Genomic DNA, 24,535 nt, shown 5'->3' with positions numbered 1-24,535 from the left:
CTGCCTTTTGTAGTTGCTTTTGAAGCGTCACCACGGTGGCGAGCTGGTTGCTAGGCAACAGACCGGCGTCTAAGGACCTTGTTAAAAAAGATGACATCATTGTGCACTATAGCGACACTTAGACGACTTTACGCGGTACTACACTCAAAGCCGCGTTTGGAACAAAAACTCCTCGTGATAACGACTCCCAATAACAATTAATTTAATCATAATAAATACTCATGAGCACAAGAAGTTCATCCCATACATATAATAACACACACACACAAACACACACTCAGAACTTACATATCCACACCCACTCACACTCACTTATTAGCAAAGTAATGTAACAAGTCCAACGTGATTTGTCAGCTGCAAGAGGCCCAACGACAAAGGCTCCTGAAGGGACCAAGGCGGGTACCGTTAGGGCGCCGGGAGACGGGCGGGGTCCGGGTGGACGTGAGGTGGACGCCGGTTGCGTTTGGGTCGAAAGGTCAATATCCGTCATGAGATATGGGCAGACGTGCGAGATGTGACAAAAATAAAACAGGCAATTGAGTGTTAAGGTCACACTAAAAATACTCAAATTATTCTTGGAGCATTTTTCAATGTGCCCTTAATATGCTTTGTTAAAAAAACATGGGTCAAATACTAAACAAACATGATCATTTCCTGGTGGTTCAATGGGTTAATATTTACCTCCATTAGTAGTATTTTTTTGCCAACATTTCACGCAAAATGCCTGCGATTTTGCTTTCTTGATGCAACGAGTTTCTTGAGATGAAGGGGAAAAACACCACGTGGGTGACGGAACAATTCCATGTACGAATATTATTCTGTTGGAAGGACGCAAGCAGAAGGTAGGAAGCGGACGGACGGAAGGTGAGGGAATACGTTGTTATCAGAATTTGTTTTGACGGGGAGGCAACGGATGAAAGACTGCGAGTGCGGAGATAAACGTGAGCCACACACTCGGGCGCACAAATCTCCAGTTTTACACGGATTGTGTCAAAATTATAGCATAGGATGCTGTATGTACACTAAGAAGGAGCTACAGAAAGAACAACACCGCGGGCCGACTTGGAGCCCCTGGTGGGCTGCTTCCGGGCCCGCGGGCCGCATACTTGACACCACTGCCTTAGTGGAATGCTCAAAAGAAGGAATGTTGGCGTGGCGGCCTCACATTACTGGGGTCGAGAGTTCAATCCCAGGTGGGTCCTCACTGTGTGGACTTTGCATGTTGCCCTGGGGTTGGGTGGGTTTTGTCCGGGTTCTCCGGTTTCCTCCCACAATCACAAAACATGCAGGTTAGGCTAGTTGAACACTCCAAATTGCCCCTAGCGTGAATGTTTGTCCGTCTCCTGGACCGTCCACCGATTCAGGGTGTCCCGTAGTTAGCTGGGATAGGCTCCAGCACCCCCGCGACCTTTGTGAGGATAAGCGGTTCAGAAAATGAAGGTTTGGCGGTACAAAAAGAAAAGTGTCCTCACTATGTGTACTGATGTCCGCAAAGGGCGGCGGCCTGCAAATCCCCGCACAGGGGTACCGTGTGGTCCAAATTCTGCCCCTCGACGTCCATGTCCATCAGGCTGGGCCGCACGGCGCCCCCGTTTCTGTTGCGGACGCGGGTCCCGGACTGGGTGACCGGCCTACGAGGGTCGCCGCGCACCCGGGTGGGAGCGGGCCGGGGACGAGCGGCGAATTCCAACGTCTTGGGTCGCTCCAGCGGGCTGATGAGGCAGAAGGGGGACGAGTCGGGGACGGGCGGCGCGGGGGCTTTTCGCCGTTGAGGGAGCGGGAAGATGGCGCTGGGTTCTGACAGGCGAGGGATGTCCAGGGGGTCCAGAGTACCTGGAAAGGAGAAAATATATATATATGTATATGTTGTTCTTCTAGAACATTATTTGCACTTCAAAATTTCTATTTTTAATAGTTTTCAATATTAATATACTGACTTTCACATCATTTTTGTAAAATTAGTTAGATAAAATTCAAAGTTTCTCTATGTTCATAAAATGATGACTTTTTAAAGTATTATTCTTTTTCCTCCAAAAATAATGCAATTTAAAATGACTATTTTACGCTCTCGGAACCTTTAAATTCTATAACTGCAAAAATATGACTTCATACAATGTAATTTTACTCTTATTTACTCGTTTTAATCATCTATTTGTATTTAGTCTTACAGAGCAATCATCTAAAAATAAGTTGAAAAAGAAAAACCCTAATATCAATTTTCATCATTACATAATACAATGAAAGCAATTTCAATTAATGTCAGAAAATTATTGCTATTAGATCATATTTTTTAGGCACTTCTGAAAGCTAATCTGTTGAATTAAACCAAATTAGCTTTTTTCCCCTTCTTTCTCACAAGGGTCGGTGGGGGTGCTGGAGCCGGCTGACTCTTGAGCCCCATACCTTTGACGGCTCCCCCCAGCGGAGGCGGTGCGGGTATGCTCCCGTCTGACGGCGTCCTGCGATGAACCTGGCTCTGCGCCCGAGGTCTTATGGCGCTGTCGGACGGCGTGCGTCGATGCCCCCTCCTGACGGCCGTGGCTGCCGACACGTGGGTGGGCGTCAGCGACCTGTTGGGCTCCTTCTTGAAACTCTCTGCCCGGAAATCCAGCAACGGGTTGAGGGAGGACGCCGCCGGCGTCAGCGAGTAGTCGTCCGGGTCGGAGGGCAGGAGGGACTTGGTGGAGTTGCAGTCCGACAGCGAGGACAGCGAGAGGAGCGTGACGGACGGCGACGGCTCCAAAGAGGGCAGCGTGCACTCGTGCTGGCGGGAAAGGGGCAGGGACAGGTTTCTGCTGGGGGGCGACGTGCTGCGCCGGAAGCGGCCCGTGCGCTGGAAAAGGCTTTCTTTCTTCTTCCGCTGCTCTTCTCGCACGTCTTGCTCGTCTTGGAGCGCCTGACCCCAACGACAACAAACTCCGTCATATTGAGGCCGTAGCGTTCATTCATCGATTCATTCATTTTATGAACCGCTTTATCTTCACTAGGGTCGCGGGAGGTGCTGGAGCCTATCCCAGCTGACTTCGGACCAGAGGCGGGGGCGGGGGACACCCTGAATCGTTGGCCAGCCAATCACAGGGCACGAGGAGACAAACAACCATTCACGCTCGCGCTCATACCTAGGGGAGTGTCCAATCAGCCTACCAGGCATGTTTTTGGAATGTGGGAAGAAACCGGAGTACCCAGAGAAAACCCACACAGGCCTGGGGAGAACATGCAAACTGGATTTGAACCCAGAGCTGTACGGCCTACGTGCTAACCATTCGAGCCGCCCCATAGTGTTCATTGTTTACTAAAGTCCTTGAATGCATTTATTTTTTGTACCGGTTATCATCATGAGCGGGGTTGCTCGAGCATATCCCAGCTAACTACGTGGAGTGGGCGGGGCACACCCCAAATGGCTGCCAGCCAATCGCAGGCGAATTAAAATCATCTCAAATTTCCTAAAACTATGAGCTAGTGTTCACTTTCTGACCTGGAATCTTCCATGCTGCAGCAGGTCTTGCCCCAGGCCCACAGAGGCCAAGAGCGAAGCGCAACCCAGCAGCAGCATGTCGCTCCGCTTTCTCTGCCCGCAGCGTCTCAGCGAGTCCTGGTGCCCCGACGCCGCGCCCACGGAACCCTGAGCGGAGCTGGCGCCGGATGAACTGACCGCGGTGCTGGAGCCCAGGTTGCTCCAAAGGGAGCCCGAGTCGTCGGCCGCCCCGTTGCTGCTGGTCTCGGAGGGCTGCAGGGAACCTGGCGACTCCTCCAGCTCGCAGCACTCCTCTAAAAAAAATAAAAATAAAAAATAAAATAAAAACATGGCGTATGGAAAGTCAGTCAGGAGCAAAAGCAACTCACCCATTTCACTGAGGCTAGAAAAGCCCACCGTCATGGGGGCGTGCTTTGGGGACTTGCCCAGGTTGGGAGCACTGGAGGACCACACTTTGCCGCCCTCGCTTAGTGATTTCAGTCTGGGGGGAAAAAAAGGGATGACATTGAATCAAAAGTGACCTTATTCGACAGTGAGATTTTTCTACAAAAACTTAGTTTGGATCTCATGTGGTCTGGACCAGTATATTTTTGGCCCAAAAAGTGAACCCACTTGACGCCATTGACAGCTGTGGACGTCAATGGCAATAAAAGATGAGCATACACAGACAGTTTAAGTGAATTGGACCTCTATCATTGTCAATATCATGGCAATTTTGCGTCAATTATTTTTTCACTTCCATTTTAGGGTATTTACAGGTCACTTATTATTTAATGATTATTTATTTGTCTGTTTGTTGTTGTTATTTGTGCACTTTGTGGTGAAGCTTTAAATCTCATTATACTTGTATAAAGACAATTCAATTCAATGTAAATTCCAACTCATCTTCCAACTGTCAACTTATAGCTTCCATGATGAACTTTTCTTTCCTTTTAAGGTCAAATTTGAAAATGCATATTATAAGCATGAGTAGCCATACTTGTCCTCGCCCCCGACCCTTTCTTTCTGGTGGGTGGAGCTAGGTCCCCACGTGCGTCCTTTCTTCTTGCCGGCCGACATGTCTTCTTTCTTGCAAACTGCGCTTCGGCCCCACGTCTTGTTGCCGTCACCTGGTGTCACTGTTATACACACACACATAAAACAATTTCCCTAATGTTACACTGGGTCTTTCGAGTTCAACATTTGAGAAGCAGCTGAAGATCTCACGTCGAATGGCTCGGAGGCGTGGGATGACACCAGGGCTGGCGGGCGGCGTGGTGCTCTCGATGCCCTGCGTTTTCCTCTTGTCCACACTCGGGGACGCCTGTACTGTGATTTTATGCTCGAACCCTATCAGTGCATGACAAAAAAAACATGGAAACAATAATGAATTGACACTTTTCAGAAATAGAATGCTGTCCTGAAGTTATCCTGGTGAGGATGTTACTTGTGTTGTACATAGACAGAGAGATTGGTCGCCAGTCAATCACAGGGAGGAGGATATAGAGACAGGCACCCATTCACAGTAAATGGAATTCGGTCAGATGGAATTATAGTCGTTGATCATTGAGTAATTGAATTTAGAAGTGAATGTTTAGTTTACATATAATTGAATTTAAACTAAATGCTTGATGCGGCTTTACAAAGGAACAAAACAATAAAGGAAAGTAGATTTCTAGAAATAAAAATAAAAGCACACACTAAATGAAAGGAAAAGAAATAGCATAAAATAAAAAGGAATCCAATCCAATTAAAATGCTGCTACTTTAATCTTTTAGGGAATAAAAATTCACTGAAAGAGTGAAAGCCTTAATAAACATATTTCCTTTATTATCAAGCAAACCTGCCCTGTGTTCATATGTGATGTATGTCCAAAATGGGGCAATAGATGATGTACTTTAGTAGATGGTTGTTTGATGTTAAATGGAAGTTGTTCTTAAATTATAATCCATAAACACACACAGACAAAAACATTGATATCTGTATACATAACTGCACCCACCAGATGGCAGACTGATGCTATTGCCATCCCTGCACAGCTTCAACAGCCTGCTCTTCTTAAAGTGCCCCTTCCTCTTTTTCACACTGGGCTTCTCCTGGTACATCTGATGGATGATGATGTTGAGCTCGCGCTCCACGATGTCGATCTCTCGCTCGGCAAGCTCTTGCTCCCGCCTCCTCAGCTGCTCTTCCTGCTCCCGCTGTTCTTGGGCCGCCCGAGCCAGCGCCTCCTCCCAGGACCTCAGCTCCTAACCAGAGAGACAAAAACAGTTTTTTCTTCTCCCCGGCTTCGTTAGCGCTTCTTCCGACACCTCCGTTTGCCGCTAAGGTGCGCGAACACCCCTGGGGGCGTGTGTTGACGAGGTGAGATTTCACCTTCTCCTTGGCCCGCAGCTCGTCAAACATCTGCTGGATTTCCATCCTCCAGTCTTCCTGCAAGGAGTGGAAGGACTCCAGGGGCATCTGGAACATGGCCGAATGTTCGATGGCTAGCAACCGCTGGTGGATGCTGGTAAAAGAGGGCCTGCTGTGGGGGTTCGGGCTCCAGCACTCTGGAGGATTAATCACACAGCAACATGAGCTCAGGGGTATTAATATTCATTGGAATCATGATCTCAATCATAGTCTTGGTTTTCCTCGGGGTGTTAGTTATGTACAGAAAGCTAAGTGGTCGTGAAGATATCTGGGGCTGCTTTGCTTCATCATGAAATGGACAAATTGCTACTCAAAATATTCAAGTCAGGCCTGAATGTAGAAGTAAAGCATAATGACTGACTCAAGTCGTATTGACATGCTGTTCTAACCATTTACATGTATTTAAAAATGAATTCAAACGGTTCTGAGAAATTAAGTCCAACATTCCTCCACACAATTATTGTTGCCCAGGGTGGTACAACCAGTTATTACCCCCAGAGCGGAGTACTGTTTCCCATACACCAAGGTACTTTGAACTTTATTTTCCCTAAATAAACCCCATTTTTATAGACTTGGGTTGTTTTTGTGATTTATTAAAATTGTGAGGTGTAATTACTATGTAGAGAAAAATGTAATGATATAACAGTCAGAAACCGCTGGACAAAATTTTGTTGTGTCTAGCATAATGAGAATAAAGATTCTCTCTCTTGTGTGAAACCTGGCTGGGATGCATCACGTGGCTTACCTGCTAAAAGTTGAGCAAAAGGTTCAGGGCACGTCGACGGGACGGGAAGCGTGAGCTTGTTGACGGCCACGCCGTAGGCCACGGCCAACGCGTCTATTTCTCTGTAGGGAACCTCGCCAGTCAGCAGCTCCCACAGCAGCACGCCAAAACTGTGACAACACAAAACGAGATGGCATGCCACGCACAATGGAGGGGACATAAGATTGCGAGCGGCACTTGCCTCCAAACGTCGCTGCTCTTGGAGAAGAGGGATAGCTTGATGACCTCGGGCGCCATCCACGCGTAGGTGCCCGCCGCGCTCATCTTGGTGGTTTGGTGCCATTCTCGTGCCAGGCCAAAGTCGGTGATCTTCAAGGTCTTTTCGCTTAGGTCGTCTCGCTCCGCCGGCTCCAGAATGAGGACTGAGGTGGATTCAGAAGACAGTTATGACATGGCTGCACAAACTAGTTGAAGAAAATAAACTGACAAGGTGATTTTGAATGTATTCTAACAATACAATGTCGTTTTGTAATCACGTGAAAGATTATGTGAGTTTTGACTGACACGGTCCAATATTGCATATTAATTTAAGGACAATGAATAACATTTAAATTAGGGGGGGAAAGGATTTATTGTCAATACAAATGCAATCATTCAAATAGAAAAATGTTAAAATGAGCCAATTGACAAAAAAGTCTTGGGCTCTAGAAAAAAAAATAGTTTTCAATTACTGTATATTTTAGGTGGGTATAAAAATGTATGGTATATATAGATAATGTATTATATGGCGAAATACCAGTTCAGGGTTCATATGCAAATTTCACACGGTCCCGCCTACACATTAACAATTTTTTATTGTTATGTAAGACAGGATACCTTTAGCTACAATTACGTTATTTTTGTGACCATACACAAACTCAAACATCATAACAGAGATGCTATTCCATAGTATGTCAATGGTGTTTTGCATAGTTTTTAGCATCAACTCCCCACGAAAGGTAACCAAAACATTCAATTCAATGCAGTTATAGACCACTACGGACGACAACCACGACAACGAGGAAGAGTCTTGTGCTGGCAACATTTCTGCCCATCGTTCTACATCTCTCGGTCTCATATGCCGCGAAAGACTTCCTCCTTTTTTTCCGCGTGCGAGCACGCTATGGAAATATTTGGAGTGTACACACTTGGCAAGTACTGGGAGGCAGGTGGAAGCTGGCTTCTCGCTCTCACTCTTATCTGCAGGCTTATGCAAAGGGTGGCCAAGCTCACCATAACACAGACACACACATTTAGCAGAGTCTGTTTACATACACATCCTCTCCGCGACACACGCAGCAAAGCCTTTACGTGATAAAAAGGTGTGCCTCTTTGTCTGCAAGCTCTTGGAGAAACCTGTTTTAGTTTTACACAGTCAATTCATTGCCCAATTACTCAGCGTGACTTGCAAAGATGCACTGCCAAACAAATAAAAGTTAACAAATTGCGCACGTTTTCCATTACTTGAGTCATTTAGTTGCATTCCCAACTGTGTAAAAGGCAGCACTTTAATTCTGCACAGTGTGAACTGTGATGGCTTGAAAGTTTATTCAATTAACATTTGATATGTGCAGAAAATACCTCTAACACTATACAGTAATACCTCGATTATCGCGGTTAATGTGGACCAGGCATGGCCACGATAGTCGAAAAACCCCTTTAGTGCTGAGTCTTAGTAGTTATGAGTTTCAGCATGGATTTTCATATTTTTATGAACTTAAAAATAATAATATTATTTTTAAAAATCTGCAGAGAAAAAATCTGCAATGTCGTGAGGCCGCGAAAGTTGAAGCGCGAAATGGTGAGGTTTTACTGTATTCACAAGCATAAGGGAGTTCGTTTGAGTTGACAATGACGGCCAAGTGACAGCTGTGATGATGGAGGATGCAATACGCCATATTTTTATACAGCTAGGGAATCAATAACACAAATACGATGAGCTTGGCCAGGTGAAATACAAGATGATCGCAGAAAACAATGGAAATGTAAAAATGACAACACTGATTAATAGACTTCTACTTTCTTTGATCACATTATAGTTGAAAAATCTACTGATTGCCTAATATTCTGGATGCCTCAATAAGAAACAGATTTGTTTAACAGCACTTGCACAACAATAAAAATGTGAATTTAATAAGTGTCTTTTCAATGTCCATTTGACTAAAAACAATAACATGCTACTCCTCTGTCCTCCATTTTTAGACTTTGACCCCTGACTGGATGTTGAGAAATGTTCCCACGTCACTGTTTAAACAACAACACACCAGTCAAATATATATACATATATATTAATCATGTAATAAATTACCTAACAGCTTTTCGGTGGGTTTATTTCAGTTACTGTACCATAGAAAATACATTAATATCAGTTTCTAATACTTTGACTCGTTAGCTCATTCGCTGCCATTGACGACAAAAGACGTGCAATTCATTTTAGCACGTTGAATCTATTGCACATTATTAATATTTTTCTATCCATCAATACGTGACTTCATGTCGTTGTACGTGTGAGGGAAGAACATGTCAAACAACTTTGGGTGTTGTTATGGCTAAAGTGCTGTGTCATCACTTCGATGTGATGGTAACAAGGGCGGAGGTCACGCTGGTGGGAAAAGCGGGCGTGTCACTCCAGGAAAACCCACACGTTTGTGCTCTTGATGGTATGTTATTGACGAAAACAGAAATCCGATCAAAGATTTCAGGAAGAAACTGAAAAATTGACACATCAAGTATCAAAGGTGGGGCAAGTTTACGTAAACAAACATTCCACCGAGAGGACAGTTCCAGTGTAAAAAAAATAGTGTTGGAAATTCCCACAGCTTTGGAGATTTCCATTGGACGCTGGCTTTGAAACTGAGTCATTTATGTTCAAGTCCGTGTAAAAATATTCAATTTAATCAACAAAATAACCTTGGTAAAAACACTGAATTTAGTCTGTATGACTAAAAACATTGCACGCTCGCCGGAATAAAGAAATCTGTAAGCATAGTCAACTGAACAAGCAGCCACATTTGCATAGACTAAAGTTTAGTATAGTAATTAAAGTGGTTATATGGCGAACACAATTTGAAAGGATCAAAAAACGTATAAAATGCGGCAAAAACTCATAAGTTGACAGGTATGAATTTTCCATTGTAAGTGATGAATGGCCAACAGCAAGAGCTAACTTCATTAGATAATGCAGTGCATTGTGGGTCTTGTAGTACCAGTGGCTACTTACATAATGAGATATACTGATTCCGCTCATATTAGCCACCTCCTCGTTAACTACAGAAAAAATGTTGGCGTGATGACGATGCGACATGATAACCGTGAAGGCTGGCGTAAAGAGGCAGCGGCTGAATTGCAGCTGGGCCACGGTCGATCCGGAGGAGGCGGGGAGAAAATAGAAGAATTTGACGTTTTGGCCAGAAAGGCGACATACAAGCAGGAAAGAGAATACAATGAATGGGTGAAAAGATGCGGCCTTACAGAGGTAAAGAGGAGAAATGACTGGAGGGAGAGCCTTTGTCCTTCTGTTGGCAGTGTCTATCTGCCTCTTTTTCTCATCTAGCCTTTCTCTACTTACAGTTTAAGCCCAGAAACGCATCGAGCAGCTTTTTTTTTTTTTTACATAGTCCCAATTAAATTTTATAAAACTGTTTTTTGGGGGTAAATCAAATATTGTTAAGAAATAGTCACCTTCATTAAACATGAGATCAAAGTTCCATGCAAACATATCTTTTGTACAAATACTGTTCAGCATACACAACTGAAACATTGAAGAATAAACACAAAATATAGATGTTGTGGTTGTATTAGAATAAAAAAGATACAGTAATCCTTGATTATCGCATCTTTACTTATCGGCAATTCACTACTTTGCAGTTTTTCCCGCTATTAATGATTAAAAACATTTTTTAACATTCAGAAAAACTTAAAAATCCACGCTTAAACTCGTAAGCGGATGCCACTCTACTAGGACTCAGCACTAGAGGATTTTTAGATGTTTAAAAAAAAAAAAATTAATAGGGGTGACCCTACTTCGCAGTTTTTCGATTATCGCGGCCATGTCTGGTCCACATTAACCGCGATATTCGAGGGATTACTGTACATTGCTTTTGTTGAGATGGCTATTTCAAAGCAATATTGTGATTGCATGGTAATACTACCAAATATAAGCCCATTACAGGCATCAGGTGGGTCTCTTCTCGTGCAGTGTGTGACATCGATACCCCTGCTTGGCTTCACACACCAAGCGCCAAGCGCCGAGGCACCGCTGTAGCGAGCACACTCTCCCCCTGCAGTCATTCACTTTGTCTGAACACAAACGCCGCTGCCAGGTTTGTGTGACACGACTCCCTTTCTCTCTTACTGAAGACGTAGAGACATTAAATGAGGTGGTCTCTTCTTCTTGGCTCTTAGAGTGATGGAGTGTGCGGTATTAGAAAAGGGAATGAATCCCAATAAAAAGGAGTACATTTATCTTAAAACTCTCAACACAGAAATTGGAGGCAGTTCTCTTTTTTTAGTATGACAAATTGAGTCAGACAACTAAATTAGGCCAACACTTGTCATTTTCAAATTGATAGTATTGTAATATAGGTGTATATCAGGGGTCGGGCTGTGTGTGTGGCTCCAGTTTTTTACCTAGGTCTACAATGTCTTGTGTGTCTTGTGTCTGTCTTGCTACTGCAACCAAGAAATTTCCCGAATACGAGATGAAACAAAAAGTTCTAACCTAACCTAACCTTTTTAACAGAGAGAGCCATAAACAATTCCCATTTTAAATGTTATTCCATGAGAACAAGACTGATTTTTTTGTAAAAATCCATGCAAATGTGTGATTTTTTTTGTCAAGCCAAAAGCCACAAGTTTTTCTTTAATTTGTTGTTCTTTGTTGTCTTTGATGAAATGATGTTAGATTGGACACGTTTCCACTCAAACCACTATTGTACTATTTTTCCCCATTTCCCCCCAAAAAATGAAGACGAATTGAATACCTTAGCAATGTCATGTATAGTATACATGATGTTATGACATTTTTTCCATACATTGTATACAATATACATACAAACTATTCGCCTCTTTGATGCTAGTCCACTCATACATGCAAAACGACAAAAATCAAGTGAGCCCTGCTGTATAGTTCTTAACTCAGCTGCTGTTAAAGTGCCCTCATGCGTAGGCCAAAAGGAGCTGCGGGTCGGCGAAATGCCCAGCACTCGCTTTGTTTGGCCCGAGTCAACTCTCGCTGTGCCAGGCTGCCGGCAAACAACAACAATGACCCTCTAATACAAGAGTCAACATACTAACAGGCCAGGAGGAGCCCCATTCAATGAATGGGGAGCCAACTTTTCTTCCTTTTGCATTTAAATAAGAGAAAACAAAGCTTAAAAAAATGATAACTACATTTGGTATGTTATCAACTTCAACGTGAAAAGCGTTATCCTTGTACTTTGTCAGGTCAAACGGGCAGCATGAGCATAGACAGCAAATGTGTGTCACAATACTTTTCAGGTCCAAGGGGAGACTAGGTCTGTGCTGCACTGCAGTATAGAGAGAGGGGGTGTTTTTCGCTTGCAATCAACTGTTTATTGATCAGTGGAGAAAATGATCACAGTAGATGAGTAAGTTTGCACATGAGTGTGTTGCGTTGTACTGACTGGTGTCAGTGTCACTACAACGCAAGTATACTGAGTGGTGTGATTCAAGCATCTGTTAAAAGCCTTCGTCCGCGCAGGACAAAGTGCAACGAAGAGGATACTGACACTCTGACGTTAGGACAACATCGGACTCATATGTCAACACTTAGCCCACAATTTCTTTCAGTTACACAAATGTAAAGTTCCCTATAGGTGCAATGATGGCATTAGTTTTTATCAATTGAGCTCTTAAATAAATACAAATTCTGAAAGGTGTGTTAAAATTTAATATATTTCCTCTCTGTTGTTTAAATGACTCAAACGAGCCTTAACTCGTATTGTAGAATCTCCGAATTGATTTGAAACTTGTCAGTCTAGACTTGGAACATGACCCAAAACTTACTTGTGACTTTCAGAATGACTTTTCACATCTTTAGATGATAGTACGGGAATTACTCTGGGGTTTTTTTGTAACCACATTAACGGGCATATTTAACTCATGACTCCAAACAAACACCTCTTAATTGAGAAATGACCAATAAAGCCATTCTTGACGACCTGTTTTTACAGCTTAGATGCTTTGATGCAGTATTTTTGTTTAATTCCTTACCACACTGCCTCCCTTCTGGCCTAGTTAATTTTTTCCCCAATCCAACCCTCCACACAAAACTCAACCTGGTGTTCTAAATGTCCCCGTCTCTGCATCCATCCATCCATCCCTCCCCCATCCATCCATCCATCCATCCTTCCCCCATCCTCCCATCCATCTTTCCATTCCCATTTCAAGCTCCAGGGTTTTTTTCTACATTCCCGCTTTGCTCCTTGCTCGTTTGCATCCATGCCCGGACTCTTTCATTCCCTGGCTGCAGTTGCCCTTGGCTCCTTCTCCAGCACCCTTCCTCCTCCTCATCCTCCCCTGCAGTGACTCCTCTGCCACGATGAGCCATGCTCCCTTTCTGTCTTGAGCTGCGGTGTGAGAATGGGGTCATTGTTGCTCCGTGGCAATGTGTACATGTTTGTGCTACGTGCGTGCGTAGGACAGAGAGTGTGGGCTCTCGCTCTAGCGCCAGAGTGTCCTGCTGTCCGACCTCTATCGCAACACAAGGCCACATACTCAGTGAAATCTAGTGTAGACACGCCTAAATCTGAATACACAGCCTGTCTTATAATTGTTCATTACTTAACAAAGTCATACCAGAGATTCTAAACCAGAACCCCATACTGTGAGGCAGGCAGATCAACAAATCAATCATAATAATAGGTGAAATAAAAAAACGTATATGTTTTTCCGGTATTTTATACGTTTTTTGATCATTTCAACTCGTGTGTGCCGTATAAGAACTTTTGCATGGGATTTTTTTAAGTATGTTTTTTTTTGTAAAATCTATCTCGTTTTACCCATTTTGGCTCTAATTGGGATCGTCTCGGTCACTGGTAGCAGACAAAAACATCATCGCTGACTGCTAATATTGTCATGTTTCTAAGCTGCCAGATAAAAAAGACTGATTAGAATACCTTGGAAAAATGTATGCTATCATCATTCTAATTCATCTTGCAAACCTGATAAAAGTTTATTAAATATTTTTGTAATTAACGGGAGGAGACCTTGAAAGCAATTATTAGTGCATTATTTGACCTCAAATCAAACTTTTTTTGCGCACGTCACGTATGGTATCGATTTCTGTTGCTAGGCAGAATTTATTTTACTCAACATCGATTGTCCTAGAAGACAGTGTAAGAAAAAGACATCAATTTGGGACCAGTCCTAGATATTGCTTACCACTACTTATCTAACAATAACTTTTTAATTGTGGTATTTCTAATCTTCTAGATAACACATTTGGGAGGAAGTTGGAGTACTAATAAATATTACTAAAATGTCCCAGTTTTAGTGTCTGTCAGTGAATAGTTGTGAAATATTACTCCAAATTGTCCATATAGTCAACCAAGCTTTGATGATGGATGCGTTTCATGGTACAATTACCACAGTTGTTTAAAAAAATGTGTGCATGTAGCTAAAAAAGGAAAAGAGGCTGGCATTGCATGCTGTTTTTGCCACTTCAAATGTGAGTCGTGTTTACATAGTCAACAATCATCTGAATAGAGGGAGCCCTTGTGTCTCGGGGCAGGCTTGTCGAGTATGTTTTTATTTTTTTAAGAGTGTCATTTCATAGGGACAAAACACAAATGAAATGTCATTGAAGCCTACTGTTCCCCCTCTCCGTTTTCAGTTAATACTTAATGCTGGTAACAACAGTGCATTCAAACAAACAAGTGGTCTAAGGGTTATCAAAAAGATTAGCGAGGTGAGACACGCCATATGGACAATATAATAGGGTGTGGTCGCATATGACCAAGCCTGCGAGAATATAGAAGATAGACTGTTGAGGAAAAGGATTAGAAGAGTGTCCAGCACCGAGAATTAATCCCCCGGACATACTGAGTGGTGGAGGTGGCACTTTGTGGAATACTTTGCCCACCCTGGTCTAAACTGTTAAAAATTATTTGAAGAAATGACACCTATTGCACTCATTAGTTTAATAAATAATTGTTTTTTTTACCTGCCCAATTCAGATGCTTGGATGAGCAGAATGGTAGATCCGAATGTCTTTAAATCCTGCAAAAGTTTTATTGTGCCAAAGGGGAATTGGAAATAATTTTGTTGTTAATGGAAAATGTTTAATAGGATAGGCAGAAAGAGTAGAAATAGGGAATTGGGATATGCGAAAACATAGCGATAGAATATAGATGCTATCAGACTATAAGTAGTGTTACAAACATCAGGAATTTTCATATCAGCCCATTTCAGTGAAATGTGTGAAGAACCACAAGCGTGGTATTTGACATCAAATGAAGAACTATTCTGTATAACTGTGTAAAGTTGCGTAGCAATTACAAGATAGCTTCTACATGTAATCTAGTGGTACCAGTGCCCTACGCTGTGAGAAACCTGAGGAAAATGAAGGATCAGGGTGACGGGGAAAGCATGACCACAAGGCCAGTCCTCACAAACATAATGTGACATCACCCTCACCCTAAAGAAGGTCATGGTAATCAGATTATCCCCTAGCTGGAGCCTCACTAGGTCCAAAAGGTGAACTATTCAAAGTACGCTAGCACAACGTATGAACTACAAGAGGATAATTTTAGAAGAAAGCCTACGAGTGAGGTTTTTTTTTAACGCAATGTGGAGGAACAATGCATTTTTAACTGAGCTACAAACCCAGAGAAGGCACAAGAAGAGGCTCCGGGGCTGCTCTATGAGCCCAGTGCCAAGTGGTCGGTGGTTTGAAGAGGACACCTGAGAGCAGTGCACCCGGACAATGAGCTGAGATGTAATCCAAAACGGAGATGAACCACTGTTTACCGCTACACTCTTTTTCTCTTGTTCTTTCCCATCAGTCTCCCCACTCGCGGTGCATACATCAATGCATGCTGTGGATTCCAAAGACCTCTAAAGTCCTAAAAAAAATGATGTTTGACATCTTGACAGATTTGGATAATGTGATAAACCCCACACTTAACAAGAGAGAAGAAAAATCAACATGTGTAAACAGATGCTTTTTAAACTAACCTATTTGCTGCCTGTTGCACGTTTCAGTCATCCTCACATTGATGGATTTGTATATTTTTATATATTTTTAAAACAGTTAGTTCTACAGCCCCAAAATGTTGGTGAATACATTATTAAAAACAAGAGCACCAATTTTTTGTTATTTACTTTTCCATGATTTTGATCTGAACTGGAATGCATTTCTGAGCACTTTAAATCTACAAATCCAAATTCTCTTGTTACTATGAAAAAATATCGTACGTGACGCGTCAGCATCTTCAATTGGACAGAAAGCCAAAAACGACCACCCCTGTCAGATATAAAAAATAAAATAAAAAAAACCTGAACTGGAACAATACTGTTAAATATGCCGTTGCCACCTTACTTTACAAAATCTTCCGACACAAAACTCCTCCTTCACTGCAAGATTTTGTACAAAAAAATTCCAACACATCAACAAGAGCTGGCTCCAGAGGTGACTGTGCAGTTCCCTTCAAAAATAATGCTAAATTAGCCAAAGCGCCTTCTCTGTCTGTCCGTGCCGCACATACCTGGAACTCAATCCCAATTAAACATACGTGATTTCTCGTCTCTGAACCTCTTTGCCAATCACCTTAAAGCCATCAACATGAATATAAATATGTTCATTAATATGTGTTGCCCCTGATCAAATAAATCAAACTCAAGCTTTTATGGGATAGCAGGAGATCCAGTTCCCATTAATTTGGTCTGCATTGGAGTTCAATTACTCTTCTCACTTGATCTAACAGCACCAAGTGACGCCAGAAAAATCTGATGCAAATTGACTAAAGCGATTTCTAGAATTATTCATTATTGTCTTGAACCACCAAATGCCCGGCAACTAAAATAAACACATCTTTAAATAGCTGTAATACATACTTAAAGATTTACGTACATGATGCTGATTACAACCCACACACATTTTCAACAAAATATGCAGGGGGGATTTAGAGTCCAAACCCTGACTAAAACATTGGTACATTTGTTATCTGCTGTTATTTACAAGTAGACGATAATAAAAATTAGGGCATTGACATTTATCGCAGCAAGCAGGCCGCAAGCTGCATGACTCAGTGGCACAGAAGCAATGCCATGTAACATGGTATTTGATGGCATCACAGTTAGCCTTAAATGGAGACAAAACTAAGCATCAAAACGATGTATAGACATTGATGGAAGCATTTTTTGCCAATCAGCAATATTAACGTGTTTACGATACACTTCAACGGTCTGGCCCTTTTACGAAGAGCCTTTAGTCAGCATCCTGCCCTCCCCACCCACACTGGCACCCCCTCCATTCCCCCATGAAGCATGCCAGTGAAGATCAAGACTCATCATCTGAACCACATTACAGCCCTCGTGCACTTCCATGCATTCAGGCTTTTGTGCCATTTGTGTAATGCAGCAACAACTGCGTCTTTAAAACAGCAAGTAGCACAAAGAACCAAAAATAGCACAGTGAGTTGCAGAGCAGAACTGCTTTCCTGGACTAGGAGGCAGATGACAAGCAAGAGGAGGAGCAGACGGATGGCAGAAAAAAAAAGATGGCCAAAGGAGACCAATTTTACACAATTTAGGCTTCTTGGCATTTCATATTGGTGAATGAGTTATCCACCGTAAGACCAGTTTGAAATACGGTGCATTGTAAACGTTAAAAAAAAATAACGACCTCGATTCCATTTCCAATACCTAGCTGGTGCCGCTAATTCTAAGATAAGATTTTTAAAAAATGGGAGGTTGGTCTGTTGAGGAAGGGCGTCAGTCATAAAAATAAAAAAAATCTTAAGATAAATGTGACTAGCCCTGATGTATGTAACAAACTGAACGTCAAAACAACCATTTGAAATGGTGTTTAACTATACAGCCTACAGATACACTGTTCTTCTTCTTATTTACCCGCTGGATAGTTATCCCACGTTAACCAAAGCACCACAACAACATGTTAGATATTTGCTCAACACGACCAGTCAATGGGGGTGTACCTGCATGCTGACCACCGAATGAGCATGTACACCACAAATTTGTCAACAAGACATGTAAACAATCAAGCAATCTCGATTATATTGTTGAAGAAGAAGCTAATGTTCTATTAGAAATACAAACAGGCAGTATGCTGATCATAAACAATTATCCAAAACGATCATTACCACAGTTAGACAACATAAGTTGGCCTGGTTGATGTTCTTTTCTACATTTTCTGAGGACTTTTTGACCTTTTAAAGCTTCTCTAATCATAAAATACAGAAAATGATTTGTACTCACTATTGCTGGACTTGAGATCTCTGTGGATGATGGGTACAAACGCCTGGTTATGCAGGTAGTCCATCCCCGTCGCAATCTGCACGGCCCAGTTCACCAGCACCCTTGGGGGCACCTTCTTTCCAGCCAAAGCTCGGTTGAGGGCCCCACCTCTGGCGTACTCCATGACCAAACAAAGGTGGGGTTCCCGTAAGCAGACCCCACGCAGAGCGATAATATTGGGGTGCCGGAGCATCCAGAAGAGCCTGGCCTCCTGGCGCACGCTCTCCGCCGTCACGCTGATGTCTTCATCGGGGTCTTGCCTGGCAGCCTTGACCGCAACTTCCTCCCCCTGCCACAAGCCTTTGTACACCTTCCCAAATCCACCCGCTCCGATAACCTCCTCCAGGAGGAGTTCGGTGAAGTCGACCTCCAAAGGGCACTCGCCCACGTCCACAGTGAGCTGCTGGTAGTTTGGAGCGTCCCCCTTTGTCACGTAATTGCTGGGAAAGATGCCCACCTTATCCTGGATCTTGCCTGTCCACCAACCCTCATCCCCAGACACTTTGGAGTCTTTGGAGAGTACCTCCAGGAGGTCCCCACGCTTCAGGGTTAGCTCCTCATCCGCCGTGGCCTCGTAATCGAACACCGCCGTCCAGTAGGAGTTGGGCGCCGTGCAGTCGAGACCAGGATGAGAATCCGGAGAGCAAAAGGACGAGTTCCAGCTACTTCCGTTCTCCACTTGCGGGATCGGTCCAGGGCACATGAGAGGCGGTGGGGTCATGTTTGGTGACATTAAGGACATCGTGGATGGGATGAGGCACGGGGGAGGTGGAGAGCAGCAGCCCCCGCAACTGGCACAGGACACGGGGGCCGCTGCGTTAATCACTCTACCGTAAGGGTTCATGGAGGCCGGGCTGGTGCTGCACAATGTAAGCCTGACCTCTGTCAACTCAGGCACAATACACACCGTGGGTCCATCAACCGAAGCGAGGTGTCCTCGTTTACCAAAGGTTGGGTACGTGAGGTCAGAAAATCAAAGAACTGGGAATACCGTGCGCCCACCCCCGCATGTTGTAAGCGTTCCAAAGAAAGGCACCAGTATCCCCAAAAGACTCGGTTTATTCAGGAACGATATACTCGGGGTCAAACTCTAGAATATCCATAAAAACTGAACTATAATTTATCAGGATATTCGCCGTAAGAACTGTACGTGTTATCTTCTTAAGGCATAGCTCCAATCCCTTCCACCTCACAAAACACTGGCTTTTAATTTCCCATTCCCCTTTAGAGTCAACGGGTAAATGTTCATGTCAATCAAACTGGAAGACAATTGCTTGTGTTGGATGAATTTCCCTTGAATTGTGATGATCCAAAAAGGGGACTTCATTAGATTGAGTTTGTAAGGGGCTGGCTGTGGTTATACTACCAGTAAAGATGACAGTGTCTGACAGAGCCTAGTGCAATCCTCCGAGCGGGGGTCCTCATTATCCAGCGTAGACGCTCCTCCCCCATCAGCCATCTCCACGAATATGGGTTGCTTTCGCTCTCGTAAACGGCATGGCATAGATGGCTTGAATACATGGATGGCTTTTCTGTGCCCTACATCCCGACAGGCTGGTCTAGCCTAAAACGTTCTCCGGACGGGCTCTAGAGAGAGGGTCCGCTTATAGCCAATCGTTCAATCCACAGCTGGAATACAGTTCATCGTGGGCACAACAAACCAAGAGGTAGCAATCAATGGGAGTGGATAGGAAGCATTCTCGGTTTAGTGTTTGGTTATCCATCAGTGGAGGATGCTGAGGGGGGTCTTTAAATGTCTGGAGGGGGGGGGGGGCTTCTTTAAGACAGGTAGACACTAATAATTTGACAGCATCATTAGACATGTGCAACATGAATGAAGGCCACGTTTCATATTAGTATATTTCAACAGTGATTTAGGCCACATCCGAGAGGTTGCGCTATAGTTAAAGCAAATATTTGCTGTAACCTAACCTGCGCCGTGGGCATAGCAACATCCATCGACTTGTTATGGGCGTCAGACTGCATCTTAGGGATACACATTACGCACACGTCTAACCTCCGTGGGGTCCCTCGTCGTGCCAAATGTCCAGATCTCCTCAAAAAAGCACCATCGGTATTTGGACACGCCGAGCTGTCAAATATACCGGACGACTCACTCGGCGTCTAAACAAATCCACCCCGGTTTACGTGCACTTAGCTCGGGGAACAAGTGGGCGGCCTGCCGATGAGCCACAGTGGAGAAAGATGTCGTTGGGCCCAGTTTCCCATGGAAAGTGTGTGGTAGCCAGGAATACACACGGCAGTGGAGGGCGACTTTAGTCCGCTGCAACCAGAGAGGCACACCGAGCCGCCGCCGATGGTGGCAGTGGTGCGTTTCTGTTGCACTCTGGGTAATGTAGTTCTACACTCGCTATCGCTGACCTACATCAATGTGGCAGGCAGCTCATGAATCGTTAACGTGTCAAAATGATAACGGCGCACTGATAATTAGTTCGACAGCTTGGTTTAATTATGAAAGACTATGATAGTGGAATTGTAAGTCATAGCAATATCATAATGTCCATGTCCGGTTAATAATTATTATGACATGCTGATGTCAAAGATCAACTTAAGCACTATTCAATACCAGAGATAAATTAATATATATATATATATATATATATATATATATATATATATATATATATATATATATATATATATATATATATATATATATATATATATATATATACATATATGATTATTTTCTTTGACATTATTCTATTTCTAAGACATCATAGTCTATATACTGTTACACTATTTGTAAACATTGGGGCACTGTGTACTGTAATATAATACTGCACTGTTATATATTTTTGTGCGACACTGATCTCTGCAGTCCAAAGTGTGCAGTACAAGCATGCTCATGCTACACTAATATAGAAATACTAAAAACAATATATTTTACTAATGAGGATGAATGTCATTTTACAGTATGCCATTAACCCTTTACAGGGCAAATACTTTTTTGTCATTTCAAAAACTAAGCTTCATAAAGACCTGTCGTCCACACACGTGGACATCACATTTTAGGTCATGTAGGCCACAATATATAAACTAATTATTATTTATTTTCCCTGAGACCTCCACTATACTAAGACCAGAACTATAACTCACAACCACAAGAGGGCGCTCTTGACTCCTAGGTGAGCAGTAAATTGCAACACGCATTAGTGTGATTGATTAATGAAGCATTCATTTAATTCAATCAGGCATATTGTATTTGAATGCAAAACATGGGGTTTTGGGGCACCCCAAAATGATGACGCAAAGAAAATGACAATCTAATCCAAAATCCAAAACAATATGTAGAAATCACAGATTTGCGGGATTGTCGAAGGACAAGAGTCAAATATTTGCAGTGCATTTTCGATAACCGTTACATTGATGATCATATATCCGCTCTACCCTTCCCAAAGCCATTAGTTTTGCCCTCTGCCCGTGGGCTGAGCCTGCCTGTGCGCATGCGCAATGAGATCGAGCACGACTCCGCTCCACCGTGGTTTCGGTTGAGCATTCTTGGCAACGTCTCGCTCAGGGAACAGCTACCGGAGGCTTTTCACCATGTCCGGACACTCATTTTAATAACGTTCGAGACGCAGGAGGACCAGTGCCGGTACGAGCGATTTTGTTCTTCTTTCAAACTGTTTCAAATGGTGTGGCTTGATTATTTTTAAGATGCGAGAAAAGTGGCGAGCGGTATTAGCGAGCTAGGCAAACACTGAACGGGGGCAACCGGAGCTTCCAACTTTCAGTCCAAAGCAACTCGTTGAGATTTTACTCGGATCTGGCCGTTATATTAGGCAAACTGCTTTAAGCGACTAATCACGCCACTTTAATCTTTTGATATAAAAGCGTGTCTGTCGTTTACCCCGGCTACTTTTATTAACTGCCTTTACGCACAGGAACCCTGCTCCTCGTTCTGCGCATGCTCACTGCGCTCTGCAGATTTCGCGTTTGGTAGTTTTTCTCCACCTGACTTGAATACGGTTTTGAGGTTCCAAGCGGCCACGGCAAAACTACAAAATTCAGACAATGGACGCTTTGTTTTGGGAGGGGGGCTAGGCTGCTCAATTTAGCCCGCCCCCCTCACACGGACGAGCTCTGAATGTCGAGTAGTAGTAGGTTGTGCTGCAATCGGAAGTTGCCGATGGCAAACGGCGTGGGAAATGTTGTGATTCTACGTGCTCGCACACGTCATTTGTACAAGTGTTGATGTGGTCTACCTCAATCCGACCCGGTTTACCTGGGTGACATTGTGTTTCAAATAGGGAGATTCCTTGCTTTGGCATGTTTGGACGTGCACAAAAGTGCGGTTGGCAGAAGTCCTCTGCTTCTATATACTGTATTTTGAATGTCGTAATACAGTAATGTGATCTGCAACTTATTATACACTGGTTATTGTAAAGAGACAGTGGAAGCATCATTACATTAAGTGCTCCAACATCTACTTGTTATTAATGTTTTAATGATCATTGATGTTATTATATTTTTATATTATATTATTGAAACTACAATCTGTCAAAACATTTCCAGGGCTGGTGTCATCAAACGTTTTTGTTCCAGTATCAATGGATCATCATCACAACATTCAAGTTTTGAAAACATGTATGGGTAATGTATACCAAATGACACCAGAACAGAGTTGTGTTTTTCTGTCTTTATCTGAAGATAGTTGATGTTGTTCATGGCAAATTTTCACAAAGTAGCATCAGGTCTTGGTTCTTGAGTTTGTTGAGCATCATAATTTTCTGAAAGAAGTTTTTTTTTTAATGTCCAGGGCCCTGATTTGTCTAAAATGAGGCTGTGAGATGAGATTTCAAGCCAGAAACACAACTGTGGTGCAGATGCACTAACTAGAGATGCCCTGATAGCAATTTCTTGACTTGAGTCCGATTTTTTTCAAACTATGTTTTGACAACACCAATCTGATATCTATATTTTTAGACGATAAAGCCGAAAAGTGCAACAGTTCTGAACACAAACGTAAATACTAGATCTGTGACGAAATCTGATACTGTCCAGCACTCCTAAAATAGCAGTATCGGTCACTGATACCAATACTGAAGATCAGATTTGGAGAACACTAGCACTAACTGCTACTTGATCATGATTCTTCACCTCCAACATATCTTTAGTCGTGTTGATCTAAGTTATGCTCCACAAGCAAGCACATGGGTTGCTAAAAGTATGTAATGTAATACACATGCAGCTACAAGAGGGAGTACAGCAACAACATTGTGGTTGGAACATCAGATGATTATAGTGATAATGATACACTTTTGTAGAAAGAATCCTTTAAAAACTCTTTTTGCAATGAAAATGAATATATTTACATCATGTAATGAAAGGAAAATCTGTATGCCTACAGGTGATATGTTGTCTCTGTATCAAATATACTCATTTTATTCTATATAAATATTTTTATGACTACCCCTTTATTGTGCACTTTAAAGCAAAGCTTTAAATCTTATTGTACCCCTTTATTGTGCACTTTAAAGCAAAGCTTTAAATCTTATTGTACCCCTTTATTGTGCACTTTAAAGCAAAGCTTTAAATCTTATTGTACTTGTATAATCACAATATAGGCATTCTATTCAATTATAGTAGGACATCAAAGTTCTAGGACAATTTACTTGATACTTAAAAAAACAGATCTTTGAAGAAAAATGATTGTTTGATATTTTTGGAGCTCATACAAAAGATTAACACTACAAGTGGTCCTTATTTGAGGATTTGACCCAATTTTCGCAGCACCCTGTTTGATAGGTAACAAGACCAGAAGCCGCAAAATGAGATTCATGCATAATTAATTCATTAATGTCAGTCACACCTGTGGTTTATTTGCTCAGACAGGTCTAAATGTACTCAATGGAAAGGCCTCAATATGGGGATCAAAATTTTAAGAACATTTAAACTGATATTGAAAAAATCAAAACAAGGCTCTTCCATTGGACTTATGTGGTTACATTACAGATAGTTGTCTACTACTAACTAAAATATTTGCCACTTTTATTAGTGCTCCATTTTCTATCTTTGCTGGAAGAAATGATCTGCTCATAAAGAAAATGGAATCTGGCCCACCCACGTTTCACCTGTAAACTTGATGTGAATCACTGACATGTATGGCTGGCTAGAGGTGACTCATCAGCTTTCGACTTTGCTTTGTTCTTCACGCAAACAGCTGAGTCGTGCTCATCTCGTGTGTGTGAGCAATCTAGAGGGGTGCCTTGAGATTTTCTTCAAGCCATGACGGTCAGTGTTTTGGCACCAGCACCACTTTTAGCGCCCCCCTTCTCCACAAGTTTCTGGCAGATCTCTTGGAGTTTGTTCAAATTTGACTGTTTCGTCCTTGGATAAGCCGCCTTTGTTAAATCTGGCATCTTAGTTAAATGAAGACC

General features: G+C 42.8%; 2 protein-coding genes across 5 annotated transcripts in view; one reads left to right on the top strand and one right to left on the bottom strand.

Annotated features, from left to right (window-relative positions):
• Positions 1-185: 185 nt before the first annotated feature.
• Positions 186-20,471, bottom strand: map3k10 (mitogen-activated protein kinase kinase kinase 10). Its single transcript, XM_077611816.1, has 11 exons — positions 18,093-20,471; positions 6,835-7,015; positions 6,615-6,763; positions 5,831-6,006; positions 5,457-5,703; positions 4,682-4,804; positions 4,455-4,593; positions 3,844-3,956; positions 3,476-3,768; positions 2,404-2,896; positions 186-1,833 (listed from the first exon to the last, which is right to left on the bottom strand). The coding sequence occupies exons 1-11, from the start codon at positions 18,973-18,975 to the stop codon at positions 1,472-1,474; spliced, it is 3,159 nt and encodes a 1,052-aa protein (XP_077467942.1). The 5' UTR covers positions 18,976-20,471; the 3' UTR covers positions 186-1,471.
• A 1,094-nt stretch (positions 20,472-21,565) lies between these two features.
• sipa1l3 (signal-induced proliferation-associated 1 like 3) overlaps positions 21,566-24,535 on the top strand; it is a 43,477-nt gene continuing 40,507 nt past the window's right edge. For 2 of the 4 annotated variants that reach the window (XR_013303517.1, XM_077611022.1), the window contains exon 1: positions 21,566-21,750. The gene's annotated coding sequence lies outside the window, so the exon portion shown is untranslated. Of the gene's footprint in view, positions 21,751-22,670; positions 22,749-24,535 lie in introns of all 4 variants that reach the window. The other 2 variants (XM_077611023.1, XM_077611024.1) reach the window with 2 other exon arrangements.

This window comes from Stigmatopora argus, chromosome 10 (genome assembly GCF_051989625.1).
Source record: "Stigmatopora argus isolate UIUO_Sarg chromosome 10, RoL_Sarg_1.0, whole genome shotgun sequence".
Classification (NCBI taxonomy): domain Eukaryota; kingdom Metazoa; phylum Chordata; class Actinopteri; order Syngnathiformes; family Syngnathidae; genus Stigmatopora; species Stigmatopora argus.
This window is presented reverse-complemented; position numbering and strand designations above follow the sequence as displayed.

Excerpts from the sequence above, each read along its gene's own strand:
- map3k10 (XM_077611816.1), bottom strand. The coding sequence starts at position 18,975 with ATGAACCCTTACGGTAGAGTGATTAACGCAGCGGCCCCCGTGTCCTGT. Across the intron at positions 7,016-18,092 it reads AGATCTCAAGTCCAGCAATA|TCCTCATTCTGGAGCCGGCG; the intron begins GTGAGTACAAAT and ends AATCCACCTCAG. Across the intron at positions 5,704-5,830 it reads AGCTGCGGGCCAAGGAGAAG|GAGCTGAGGTCCTGGGAGGA; the intron begins GTGAAATCTCAC and ends CTCTCTGGTTAG.